This window comes from Akanthomyces muscarius, chromosome 1 (assembly GCF_028009165.1).
Source record: "Akanthomyces muscarius strain Ve6 chromosome 1, whole genome shotgun sequence".
NCBI lineage: Eukaryota > Fungi > Ascomycota > Sordariomycetes > Hypocreales > Cordycipitaceae > Akanthomyces > Akanthomyces muscarius.
The window spans coordinates 4,013,859-4,026,468 of NC_079241.1; the positions used below are offsets into that span (position 1 = coordinate 4,013,859).

The following is a 12,610-nucleotide window of genomic DNA, read 5'->3' on the forward strand; positions in this document are numbered from 1 at the left end:
CTCTTCGCTGTTCAGCCTCACAAACTAGAACACTCAGCTTATGGCGATTAGTTAGCTCGGAGGTGGAGCGGGACGTCCCGCCCTCCCACAAAGGCGAGCCTAACAGTTACAGTTTCCCCCCCGTGGCGTAGAATAGTCACCTGTTAGCGCCCAATGCCAGGGGTCGTCAATTGGATAGACTAGGTGGGAGATGGCAGCAGCTGACGGCTGCGATCGAGGCTGTGCTTGGCTTGTACAAGTCGATATGCTAATAGTTGTGACCGTGCAGCAAGTCTCAGCCTCGGGTAACTTTGTAAAAGAAGTCGAAATGTTACTGGAGAGCTTCACAAAATTACAAGTTTACAGCCAACTGTCAGCCTGCGAGTCAGCCGGTCGAGTTGCCTGCAGGCTGCTTGCTTTCAAGGGGTCCGCCATGCTACAGGGGCTGAAGCTGCGCCATCGACATCTGCTACCAATGCTGGTTCAGCCGCACTACTTCCTGGCGCCCAGAGGTTGCCTTTGCGTCGCCTTCTAGGCAAAAGGCGGAACTTGGCCGCCAATTTGTCAGTTGCTAAAATGAAGCTCATCGCCAGTCCCATGCGGACAGCATACGCTCGTCTCGATTAACCTCATCTGTGCCGTGTTCACGGTCGTACAATTGTCGCGCGCGCCCCTGACCCTGCTTACTTGCTTCGACCTACCCGCTTCTCCAAATCGTCGCCGAGCGCGGGCGGCATACACATTGGCCATGTTGAACGAAACGCTGAATGCGCTGGCGCAGCGCAAGTTCGAGTGCACTGTCGAAGGCCAGCCCGACCTATACGGCCTGGGCATCCGCCTCGGCATCTATATCCAGATGCTGGCGGTGCAAATCTCGGGGCTGCTGAGTCTAGTGCTGCGCCAAGACGACTATTTAGGAGAGGGAGTCGTCATCTTCATCCTCGCCGTCGGCAGCGTCCTCGTCAAACTCATTGTCAACAAGGGTATTCTCGCCGTCGAGGCTGCGCCCATGCTTGCCTTGCTGCTGGCGCAGGTTGGCTCGTGTCGCTTCATCGCCGGGTTGGGCATCGTTCTCGGCATCATCTATGCGGTCGAGTTTTGCGGACTGTCTGCGCTCTTTGTCTGGTTTTGGTGGTACGGCATGGATGTCCTCGGGCACTCACCCTGCGCGGACGACAAGGTCTTCTTTTTTGCCAAGGTCAGCCTCTGGGGGTGGTTCCGAACCATGAACAAGGTTTTTGCTGTCATCACGGCGCTTGCGGCGGCGATAATGGCTATCACGTTCTTTTTTGGTGAGTCGCGGCTTCATGCCGCGTAGTATATGCCGTGTACACCTACTGACGCTTCCGCCACAGGCTACTCTACTGCGATCCTGTTATACGTCGTTGCTTGGATCCGGCGACTTCGCGGCCGGAAGGATGAGCCCTCAAGCGAGGACAATGCCGATGAACTCGGCGACGTCAGTGATGACAATTCGAATGTCAACTATAAGAACGCCTTCGAGATTTCTGTCAATATTGGCGTTATTGCCTTTGTCGAGATGACCTTGAAATGGAACAACATTACAGGCGTCCACTCATTAAGGGACCCGGGCCAGTTCATGCCGTTTCTGATTGCGTTGGCGCAGCTTTTGGCAATCATCTACCAGGGCGTCTCGAAGGTTCTTCACCTCACAATGGCGGAAGATGGGGCAGGATTTGATGGTGAGCATTCTGCAGCCCATATGCAGGCCGTCGATCATTATGGGCTACAGCTAACAGCACTGCAGACGATGGTGACGAGACTGGGTGCAAACATGAGGATAAAAGAAAGCTACTGAGGCGTGCGAAGAAATATGATGACGCCGGACAGGATGGTGTCGAACTTGCATAGAGACAGCGCTAGTCTTGCTTTTGCTGCGTCAGGAGGGTTGCGCGACGTCATCATCTTTTTCTTTCCCAAGGAAAACTGCAGATGAAGAAAAGACAGCCTCCGGAAATTGCGGCACGCTATCAAATAGAGCAGCTGACTCGGGACTATTTTTATCCCTTGACTTCCTTTATTTCCGATATCCAGCCTGAGCTCGGGCGCGCTCAGTTCGCCTGTCAGAGACTTAGTCGTGTTTGCTTTTTGGTGCCACATTAGTGCCCAAGCGAGCTCGAGAGTCTGAAGGGGGCCGGCTTGGGTGCGACCCGACTCGTAAACATTGCGTTGTCTCGCTTTTTGCTGAACGTGTCCATCCGTGCATTTCCCTGTGAGTTGCGAGCAATTTGAATAAAGCTTGGGCGTGCCTTGCGCCGGGCGAGTCGCTCTCTCACCAGTATAGTGTGCTTTTTTTCTTTTTGGCACTGGTCCTGGTCTCAAGAGCATTTGTTTCTCCGACGCCCTTCGATTTGATGAGTATGAGTATTTCGAGGTGGATGTCGCTGAGTACGGCCATATGTGTGGCCGTTGCTTCCAGTCTTGGGCCAATGGACAATCTCGTCACGTTTGGAGACAGCTATACGGATGAAACGAGAGCCCTTTATCTCGCAAAATATGGCCATGTACCCCCGGCTGGTTTGCTTTTGCCGTCGCTCAATACGACAGCTGATGGCGGCATTGCCTGGGGCAGAATGGTGGCCAACTTGACGGGCTCGCGGTACTACAACTATGCAGTCGCCGGCTCTACATGCTCAGAAAAGGTGGCGACGCAGCCAGCGCGGATCATACCTGGCGAAATACCAACTGTTCTCGAGTATGAGATCCCTGCCTTTGAGGCAGATCTGGCCTTTCCAGCGCTCTACCCCAGCCGGCAGCCAAACAACACGGTATATGCCATGTGGATTGGCACCAATGACTTGGGTGTGGAGGGCTTTCTGTATGACCGAAACAGACCAGGAACGGTTCTCGATGACCTCGTTGGGTGTGTATGGGATTCATTTGATCGCATTTACAAGACGGGGGGTCGTCGCTTCGTGGTCATGAACGTTGTGCCGCTGGAGAAGACGCCCACTTATGCGAGCTTTGGGGAAGGAGGCGCGGGAAATAACCCAGTTTGGCCGACAAAGTCACAGTACAATACAACGGAATATCAGCACAAGGTTTTTCAGTATAGTCGGGCTGTGAACGACCTATTGGACTACACGGCGCCATTCCATCTCCAGGTGAAAAGGCGTTGGCCCGGCGCAAGCATCACGTTATTTGACGCTCATTCGATTTTCAACGACATTCATGCCAACCCCGGTCAATACCTTTCGTCGCCGCAGAACGTTACCTCGTCGTACAAAACTTGCGATGCTGATAGCAAGTGCAAGTATTCCAGTTTGTCCGAATCAAGCTTTCTCTGGTACGTTTATAGATGTACCGGGAGACTGAACAATGAACTAACAGCGGTGTTTTTCCCCGGGATTCAGGTATGACATGCTGCATCCCTCGGAAAGAACTATGAGGGTTGTTGCGAAGGAATTTGTGTCAGCAATCGGGGGGACTTCGAAATACGCCACCACCTATGGTTGCAACGTTTAGTATGAGTATGTACGACATCGTTTGCATAATTGAGAGTTCTATATAGTAAAGTTTTTTGATGAATTTCAACTTCAGTAGCAAAGACAAAACGGCCACAAACATGCGGTGACCGGCATGCGGTGACCGGCATGCGGTGGGGCCGGGACACATCATGTTCGTTCGAGCACAGGGTCGCTGTCAAACCCAGCAGATTTTGACATGGTTAGTTTGGCATTGGCATATGGTCAGATTTTTCCGTAATTTATCCCAACCCATCAGTCTCTCGGGATGATATTCTCGTCTTTGGCGGTTGCATCGTGATGGTCACGTCTATGCCGAGGTCAAGGGTAGGCTCGAGTGCGCACAGGATGGCTGACAGCGCTGTGACGGACGCGGCGACCAAGGCGGCGGCAAAAACCTTCTCCGCTTTCCGGTTCAGCCAACGCCAGCCAGACCTTTGCTCTCTCAACACACCATCACCAGCCGACCATCGACTTACGGGCATCGGGCGCATTGCCGAGAATAAATCCTGCAGCCATCTCCGAGCCTCGCAACCTCGCGACGACTGTTTTTGTCGTTGATAACCGCGCGACGAATATTCTCGTGATCGCATCGACACCCGACGCGCGCCCGGCGCAAAACTTCCCACCCCCCGTTTAACTCAGTCTCGCGCCCGTCGACCGTGCCGTCCCGACCCTCGCTTGCCAGAAATCCACGCCGCATTCAACCCCAATTGCGCAGCACGTTACACAGGCTACCTCTACGGTTTCTGGAAGCCGCAAGAATAGTCGGACGCTCATTTTCTTGTTCCACGCTCCGCCAATTGCCCGTCTTGCGCCAATTGCCGCTACGACGCGTCGCAGCCGTGGGGAGTGATCGGCGTCACTGATAAACCCCCTTTCCGTCGCGCTCGAGTAAATTTTCTTCGCTGTCTATTCGACACGTCGTTGCACGCGCGCGACCAGACTCGCCATGTTCCAAGGACAGTTTGGCGGCTATGGCAATGCTGGGCCCCAGTTCAACAACCAGCAAGCAGGGGCCCAGCCCAACCAGCAGCAGCAGCAGCAGCAGCAGATGATGTTTAACCAACAGCAATTTGCTGGTATGGCCCCACAAGGTGGCTTCAACCCCGCTGCGAATCCTCAGATGATGGCTGGTGCCTCGCCAGGCATGATGCAGAATCCTGGCATGCCCAACATGGCTGCTAATGGACAAAGTGAGCCTTCACTTCTCCTTATGCTGACAGTGCGCACCTGTGTTGCTAACATTCCTCAATAGTGGCCGGATTTCAGCAACAATTCTCCCCCCAGCAGTACGGACAAGTGCCGCAGAACTTCGCACAGCAACAGTACATGATGGGTGGCATGCAGGGCTTTCCGATGAATCAACAAGGAATGACACAGCAGCAAGCTCAGCAAATAATCCAGCAACGCCTGCAGCAGCAGCAACAGCATATCCAGCAGCAACAGGCGCAGCAGCAGCAACAGCATGCGCAACAGCAACATGCGCAACAGCAACAGGCACAGCAGCATCAACAGCATCAGCAGCCGCAACAGCATCAGAACCCCCAAGCGCAGCAGCATCAACAGCATCAGCAGCCACAACAGCATCAAAACCCACAAGCGCAGCAGCATCATCAACATCAGCAACTTCAGCAGCATCATAACCAGCAGTTGCAACAACAACAACACTCCCAACAACCCAACATGAGCCAGGTTGGAACACCGCAAAGACCACCGAGTGCCGCGCAGAACAGTCCTGCCGGACAGATGCCTGGCCAGACTCAATTCTCTCCTCATCAAATGCCCCAGGGCACCCCGCAGCCAGGCAACCAGATGCAGCAACAACCTCAGCAGCATCAGCAGCAAATGCAACAGCCAGGAGCCATTGCAACACCCCAGACACCAACATTCCCCGGCAACCAGGGACCCAATGAAGGTGTAGCATCCAACGTGCCTCCATTGAGCCCGGCCTCCGAATCGCGCGAAAAGGAACGGTTCGCGCTGCTGCTCGATATCAACCACGAGCTGCTGTACGAAGTCATTCTGCTACAGGGCACGCAAACGGAACTCAAGAAAGAAGCAGCAGCTGTGAATGGTAACGCAGGGGAGCGGAAGCCAACAGAGGAAGAGACGTTGTTCCAGCAAGACTATGTCCAGTAAGTAAACTGCATTCAGAACATTGTCTCGACGAAACTGACCCGTTTGAACTATAGCTGTATGCGCCGCCTGCAAGCGAATCTCTCATACATGGCCGCGCAAGCCGATCGCAAAGCGGAAACCAAGGCGCCACCTTATCCCGGCTTCATGACCGCACCGCCGTTGAATTTGTCTCTCAGGCCTCGAGCGCAGCCAATGGGCCCCGCTGGACCTGACCCCAAAGCCGATCCTGTGACTGACCGCGAAGAAAGAGACAAGGCCATCAAAGACTTGTACCGCCGTCTGCAAGCAGCCTATCCGGGTGTCGACTTCAAGAAGGAGTCTGCTGCTCGCTTACACCACGGCCAAAAGGCTGGCAACGCGGCCGGCTTCCAAGGCAGCCCAATCCCACAAAAGACACCTCAGATACCGAATGCTCCACCGCCACAGGTGAGCTAGCTGCAGACGGCGACGAGATGGCACAAAGATAGGACAGCACAAAGGGTGAATCATTCGCCCTTTCCTTGCATATGAGCAAGACATTTGTAAAAAGCGAAACCATGTGTATCAGAGCGCTCTGTACGGTTTATTACGTGGTGTTTTTGACTTTCTTTCTTGGATTAAAAACGGCGTCAAGGCAGGTTGGGAGCTTCATGAACTGGAATTGGCACGGCTCTGAAATTATACAGTGGAATTGAAGGGGTATGAATCTCAAAGGGGACGCGGCAGGAAATATTCGCATTATCAACATTGGTGTACATATAGAACTATTTACTGTATTGTTCGGCCTGATTTTCCATTCATACTGCATGAGTGTAACCTGAGTTATCTATTACAATCCAATTGTATTACATGTATTTAAATAACCAATGCTTGGCCACATGTTGGGGAATACCGACTGTCAGGTATTGGCGTGGCTCTACACGCATTATATTAGCTCACTGGCCCGACCCACCCTCGTCATAGGCAGTGGTCATACGTGCATGGCTGGCTGGAAACGGCTATGTCCCATTCACTACCAACAACAACTCTGACCAAGCTCATTCAATTTGACCAAGCCATTTCATCTCTGCATCCACAATTGCACACCTGCACCGAATAACCATTGAAACATCCCTGTCAAGAGCCAGAGCTTTGGTTACGTACATGATCCGATCGTTTGCTCGCACCTTCTCCGTCTCTGCTAGAATGGCGCTACATCCCCCACAAGGCGACAAGCTTATCTGTATGTATCTATGATATCCATCGATGCCTTCGCAATGCTAAATCTGAATAAATAGTCGCCCCGGGAGGTTCTGGCGCACAAGGCGCTCAAGCTGCGCAGTTCACCCTGGGCACGCTCTCGCGCGCCGACCTCGACAGCTCCTCGCCCATCCCGCAGTTCCACAAGTGGTTTTCCGAGGCGCAGGAGACCATCAGCAGGCAGGGCGCGGGCGCCGCGACCGCCGAGACGTGCACGCTGTCGACGGCGGAGCTGCCATCGGGCCGGGTGTCCTCCCGCATGGTGTACCTCAAGGAGCTCGACGCCCACGGCTACGTCATCTACTCCAACTTTGGCACGTCGAGGAAGGCGGCCGACCTCGACACCAACGCGCACGCCGCGCTGTGCTTCTACTGGTCGGCCCTGCAGCGGCAGGTCCGCGTCGAGGGCGTGGCGTCCCGCCTCTCACGCGAGGAGAGCCAGGCCTACTTTGACACGCGCGCGCGGGGCAGCCGCATAGGAGCGTGGTCGAGCAGGCAGAGCGCCGTGCTGGTGCCGACGCAGGACGGAAACGGCGAAGGCGGTGGTGACGACGGCCGCGCCCAGCTGGAGGGCTGGGTGGCGGAGACGGAGAAGCGGTTCGAGGCCCAGGAAAAGATTCCGGTGCCGGACTTTTGGGGCGGACTGCGCATCGTGCCAACCAAGGTTGAGTTCTGGCAGGGCCGTGACAGCAGATTGCATGACCGATTCGTGTACGAACGAGAAAGCGAAAGTGAGAAATGGGTACTAAGCAGACTGAGCCCTTAGATGCATTTGATAAGTATCGCCGCGTATCAAAGAAACCTTATTAAGTCCGACTTTTAAGCTACGCGCGAAATGCGACGCAGCAAATGATCTACCAAATCGGCAAAATTGTGGCTTTTGGGACTCAATTGAATCCAACCTCAGAAAATCAAGAAAATAAACGCCATAGTAGACTGTAGGATCTACCCCAGGACCCAGATACTGATCGCAACATTCGCGCAACCTGCTTGGTTGTGCCGGTAGAGGTCGAGGCTCACCGGCGGGTATATTTAGGCAGGCACAAACAGCTTGCGACTTGCAACATGCTCAGAACGCCCACGCAAAGAAAGAAAGCAACCCTTACTTGCAGAAACACCAAACTTAAATGGCAGTAGCCCAGCTGAGGCCCAGGCCGATAGATGCACTTCTCATGCCGCTGCCAGGCACCATTGTCTTTGAGCGAGAGTGGCCGTAGACAAGGTTCCCTGCTTCGTGGCTTTCACAGTCGTCCCCCTCATCACCAGAGAACGACATGTCACCGTCGTCGCTGTGTGGCGGGGACGGCTCAGCCGCGTCCCAGCGGCGGTAGTCTTGACCGGCCAGCTGCATGTCGACCATGGCGTCCGTGAGGCAGTCGTCGGCGCAGAGCGGCATGATGCGGTAGTTGAGGCTCTCCATGATGGAGCGCTCCGTGGCATTGAGCTGCTCCGACGACCAGAGGCCGCGGCCCCATGTCGTGCAGTAGGCCTGGGTCGACTGCTCCGAGTCTTCGGTGAACTTGTCGGCGATGACGAGCGCGGCGAGGACAATGATTTCGGGCTGCACAGAGTCGATATGGAGCTGAGGCTGGCGGGCCGTCCGGCGCGGCTGCTGCGGCGTGAGCGGCAGACTGTGCCGCTTCGTATGCGCAAACACCTGCCGTCGTATCGTTGCATCGGGTGCTGCTGCCGCTGCTGGTTCGCTGCTGCCAGGACGCAGAGGGCATGTAAGCCGCCATTTGCGACCGAATTTCGCGTCGAGGCGGTCGAGAACGCAGACCGCCAGTGCAATCGTTTCGAGGGGGAGGCTGGCTCTACCCAGGATGGACTGGACCAGATGAATCGAGGCGGAGGCGAGAGATGCGGTCGAGGGAATCAGATTGACGAGATGGATTGCCGGCCCTGTGGATGGAGACATGTGTAAGTATATATGTATGCTGTTGCAGAAGCCGGGCGACGGCATGGGTGGGCAAAATTGCCGGCCTACGCAGGCGCAAACACAAGAAAGGAAAACTAATTGGCCTACCTCGATAGATTGCGGGCAGAGCCTCGCCATCGTCGTTGGCATAGCTCGCTGTGGTGCTGCGAGGCTGCCTCGCCGTTGGAGGCGGTGTGGGGAGATTGGATAGTGGCCGATAGGTGAAGTAGCTGGTGCTGTCATCGACAGCGACGCCCTCGAACTTGCGCATATTGGCCGGGACCGAGTGTCAAAAGCTTATTCGACAATGACAGCAGCTGCTCCTCTTCCAATCTGATGCTGCGAAACCGCAAAGCCAGCGTTCATGTTTTTGCGTCTGGAGCGTCAATGTCGGACACAAATGTGGCAGCGGGAGAGAGCCCAGTTTTGTATCCGTACGGTAGGTGAGCACGCGATGTTCAGCCACCGAAGTTGAGACGTGTGTTTTTTGCTTCTGATTATTGGCTCGGACGGAAAACACCACTTTAATATGAATCGCTTTGTATTTTCCCAAAAAAAGAAAGAAGAGGAAGAAGATGGGAGAAGTTGGGGCGTCGAATGAAAGAACGTGCGAGGTTCAAGATTGTTTCGAGGACAGGGGGGGCTGGCCAAAGAAGTAGATGTAATCTGGTGATTTTAAAATGGGAATAGCTCTTTGCTTCTTCACCGGAACCCTGCGGCGGTGGACAAAGCGGCCTGGGCGGCCTTCCTTAACTCATCTAGGTGGTCGCGCAAGGGGTCTAGCTAGGACAGCCACTGAGCAACAGGGCGAGGGAGGGGGGAGCAGAAAGGAGCCAAGAGGCCAATCCTCCCCAAATATAGAAACTTGGTACGACGCGGCAGTGCTGTGTATCCCGTATTCAACTGCTGGAGCCGCAATTGAGGCGAAACCGATTGACTGGAGAAAGGGCAAAAGGGATGCCAGCACTGAGTAAGTTGGTGCTGGTAAAAGCGGCTGCGCAAGCAGCAGTGGATCGGCAGGGGACCCTCGGAAGAAATCTGGGAGGCCGAGTTCTTGGGCGCTTGTCTTGTTGACCAAGAAGCCAGGGATGCAGGGGTTGGCTCTTGGCTCGTTCGTCTTGCTGATGAAATCCGCTGTCTGGCTTGCCCAGTCTTGGCAATGACTACGGAATACTAAATTCTCTCGAGGCTCACACATGCTGACAAGACAGCCTATGGCTCACGACAGCCGGCCGTCACACAACTAGACCGTGCCTTGTACCTGTAACTGTGACTAGCTGCTGGAGTAGACATGTACCTAGTTAGGCTAGGGCCATGCTGATCAAAAGGCAATGTGCTGGCCAGTCTAGCTCAAAGCCAGTAGGATCCATGACCACTCCAAATCTGCCTCTACAATTTGAATCTTCACCTGATGGGCGTGGAAAGGGAACTCGACCCGGAAGACGCGGCGAATCAGGCGGCAAGAAACGGCAAAACGCAAAACGAGGGAGTTACTTTCAAGGGCAGAATACAGCCTCCAAAGCTATTGGGCTAATGACTTAATAAGTTATGTTTCAGTGCGACCACCGCTAGCCACGTACTAACTAACATACAGTTGATAGCGCAGCTTGCTTTATTACGTTGTCCACGTTTTTGCCAACCAAGTGTCATTCATTCGGCTTTGCTTCCTTTCCTTGAGATGCCCCCTGGTCATTCTTCGCTGGTCGTGTCTTGGATGAGCAAAAAGTAGTGCCACGGTGAGGCGGTCTTTGGAAACACGCCACCTTGTGGGCACCACTCTCGTGTACGTGCCGCACAGGCGGCACATCACATCATTGTTCGGATACCAACGTACAAATTCAAATACCCGTATTTTGGTCGCGGAATGGCTGTCCCTGTCAAACGCACCGACGACCAAGGGCCTGCATCGGCTCGTTTGATATTTGCGACGTAACTCTTTCAGTGCAAGGCCAGAATTACAAGTGCCGTGGCCCTGATGGAGCCCTGTGCGCCACAGGAGACGATTTTGGGTGCCATCGCGAGACAACAGCCAAAAGTCGGGGATCGTTTTCAGGCGAGGAGACGCCAAGGCGGACTGCCTTTGCTATTCTATCATGTTTCACAACGTTGGTCATGACCAGCTTAGCAGGGCGTAGACAAGGACAGGGCGCCTTTTCATCATGCCGAGCCTGCTGTATGGCAAAGCTCCATGCAAAATCAGCCATTCACATGAGCAACAACTCATGTCTGTCACACCAGCCGATAATATTTAGGCTTTGATGCAGCTTTCTGCAAGGGCACAACGGCACAGCGAGATTGGGAGGTGGCCAGCGCTCGGAGGATCGGCACGCCAGAGTAACGCCACGGCAAGGTAGGAGGCGTGGACGGTGCTCCATACCGGAAGTATAACCACAGACCTCGCTTCGATTGCGAGATTTAATGTCCGATGCTGGTGCTGATGCCGTACCGATAAGATAGTGATGGCCATCGGATGCTGCTGCAAGGCCTACTTGACCTTGTACTCAAATCAGCGATTGACCCGCTGATGGCCTAGCCGTGTAAATGATGGAGCTCGCTCTAGATCGATCGCAAACACGTGTATCTATCTGTGCTGTGTAGCTCGCAGTCTACCAGTAGCATTCGTATCCGCCCACTACTCTGGGAAAGCTTGCTTTTGTCTGCAGTAAGCGTGGTGCGTATATCATAATGAAATTATGGTAATATATGCAAGGAAAATAATTATACAGACATAAGATGCCTCGCTCACTGTTTTGCTGTGAAATAGATGCGCGGTACTGTAACTGGCCTTGAATCAAGATACGACCTAATGGATGGGAGACATTGCAGGGATTGTTTCGCCAGAAAATAAGCACAACAGCTAAATCAAAGAGGAAAATTTGGAAAATCCAGATTTTCATTAACGATCTAAATAGAAGGCACGAAGAGTGAAATAACTAGAACCCAAATATCCACCGTCTTGTGTGGCTCACGACCGAACAGCAACCCTTTGTCTTGGTAGCAATGATAACATAATTGCTTAGGCGATGATGGTGGTGGAAACTGATTCTCTGTTAGTGCTTTCTTTTTTTGTCGCCATGTTTTAATTACATACCCGTCTTAGCGATGGTCTCAATCTGGGGGATTGAGGCCGAGTTGACGAATTGACGCAAGTCAACACCGCCGATGCCGCCGACCAGGCCGAGGTTGAGGTTTCCAAGAGCCAGGCCGCCAAGATCGAAGCCGTTGAGAGCGCCGGTTCCAGCAATGGCCAGCAGGGTCTGAAGCTGCTGGAACTGGAGTAGAGAGTTGAGGTCAAAGCTGTTGACGTTGAAGACGTCCTGGAAGAGCAGGACGTTGAGGTTGTTGTTGCGGCCCAGCTGCTGGAAGAGGTTCAGGTTCAGAGAGTTGATGTTGAGAAGGTAGTTGAAGTCGGACTGCTTGAAGACCAGGTTGTTGAGCTGGCCAAAGTCGAAAGACTTGCGCGCCTCGAGGGCAGCGGGCTCCAGGGCGGGGGCGGGGGCGGCAGTGACGACGGCGCCAAAGGCAGCAGCAATGAGGGTGGAGAACTTCATCTTGTAGAATGCGAAAGAAAGGTCTGGGTTTGAAAGGATAGGAAGCTTTGTAAAAAAAAGGCGAAGGAGCGTAGGAGTAACGTGGAGCACAGCCCGCAAGTTCAGATGGATTAAAAGAAAGGAATGGAATGAAAATCGAGCACAGCTAGAAACGATTTGGAGTCAGTATTTGCCCGATACTATGTTGATGCAATCTTGTCGAGTTGAACTGACCTCTAAGAGAATGTAAGAATGCGAAGACGGAAGTTGGTGATCTGCTTGTGGTTGAAGAAGAGGCTTTCCAAAAGGAGCGTGATCCGACTGCCTTTATAGATATT

General features: G+C 53.7%; 7 protein-coding genes across 7 annotated transcripts; 5 read left to right on the forward strand and 2 right to left on the reverse strand.

The window, feature by feature from the left end:
• Positions 1–727: 727 nt before the first annotated feature.
• LMH87_006354 (uncharacterized protein) lies at positions 728–1,851 on the forward strand (the record flags this gene model as incomplete). The annotated part of the gene is made up of 3 exons (XM_056204230.1): positions 728–1,271; positions 1,335–1,682; positions 1,748–1,851. 3 exons carry the CDS (start codon positions 728–730, stop codon positions 1,849–1,851), a joined length of 996 nt encoding a protein of 331 aa, XP_056059607.1.
• Positions 1,852–2,354: 503 nt separating this feature from the next.
• On the forward strand, positions 2,355–3,465 carry LMH87_006355 (uncharacterized protein; the record flags this gene model as incomplete). The annotated part of the gene is made up of 2 exons (XM_056204231.1): positions 2,355–3,286; positions 3,354–3,465. 2 exons carry the CDS (start codon positions 2,355–2,357, stop codon positions 3,463–3,465), a joined length of 1,044 nt encoding a protein of 347 aa, XP_056059608.1.
• A 951-nt stretch (positions 3,466–4,416) lies between these two features.
• On the forward strand, positions 4,417–5,154 carry LMH87_006356 (uncharacterized protein; the record flags this gene model as incomplete). The annotated part of the gene is made up of 3 exons (XM_056204232.1): positions 4,417–4,660; positions 4,723–4,792; positions 4,914–5,154. The coding sequence occupies 3 exons, from the start codon at positions 4,417–4,419 to the stop codon at positions 5,152–5,154; spliced, it is 555 nt and encodes a 184-aa protein (XP_056059609.1).
• Positions 5,155–5,312: 158 nt separating this feature from the next.
• On the forward strand, positions 5,313–6,041 carry LMH87_006357 (uncharacterized protein; the record flags this gene model as incomplete). The annotated part of the gene is made up of 2 exons (XM_056204233.1): positions 5,313–5,602; positions 5,660–6,041. 2 exons carry the CDS (start codon positions 5,313–5,315, stop codon positions 6,039–6,041), a joined length of 672 nt encoding a protein of 223 aa, XP_056059610.1.
• A 687-nt stretch (positions 6,042–6,728) lies between these two features.
• On the forward strand, positions 6,729–7,590 carry LMH87_006358 (uncharacterized protein; the record flags this gene model as incomplete). Its single annotated transcript, XM_056204234.1, has 2 exons — positions 6,729–6,807; positions 6,863–7,590. The coding sequence occupies 2 exons, from the start codon at positions 6,729–6,731 to the stop codon at positions 7,588–7,590; spliced, it is 807 nt and encodes a 268-aa protein (XP_056059611.1).
• Positions 7,591–7,947: 357 nt separating this feature from the next.
• Positions 7,948–9,013, reverse strand: LMH87_006359 (uncharacterized protein; the record flags this gene model as incomplete). The annotated part of the gene is made up of 2 exons (XM_056204235.1): positions 7,948–8,726; positions 8,851–9,013. The coding sequence occupies 2 exons, from the start codon at positions 9,011–9,013 to the stop codon at positions 7,948–7,950; spliced, it is 942 nt and encodes a 313-aa protein (XP_056059612.1).
• Positions 9,014–11,758: 2,745 nt separating this feature from the next.
• Positions 11,759–12,293, reverse strand: LMH87_006360 (uncharacterized protein; the record flags this gene model as incomplete). The annotated part of the gene is made up of 2 exons (XM_056204236.1): positions 11,759–11,781; positions 11,834–12,293. The coding sequence occupies 2 exons, from the start codon at positions 12,291–12,293 to the stop codon at positions 11,759–11,761; spliced, it is 483 nt and encodes a 160-aa protein (XP_056059613.1).
• Positions 12,294–12,610: the final 317 nt, after the last annotated feature.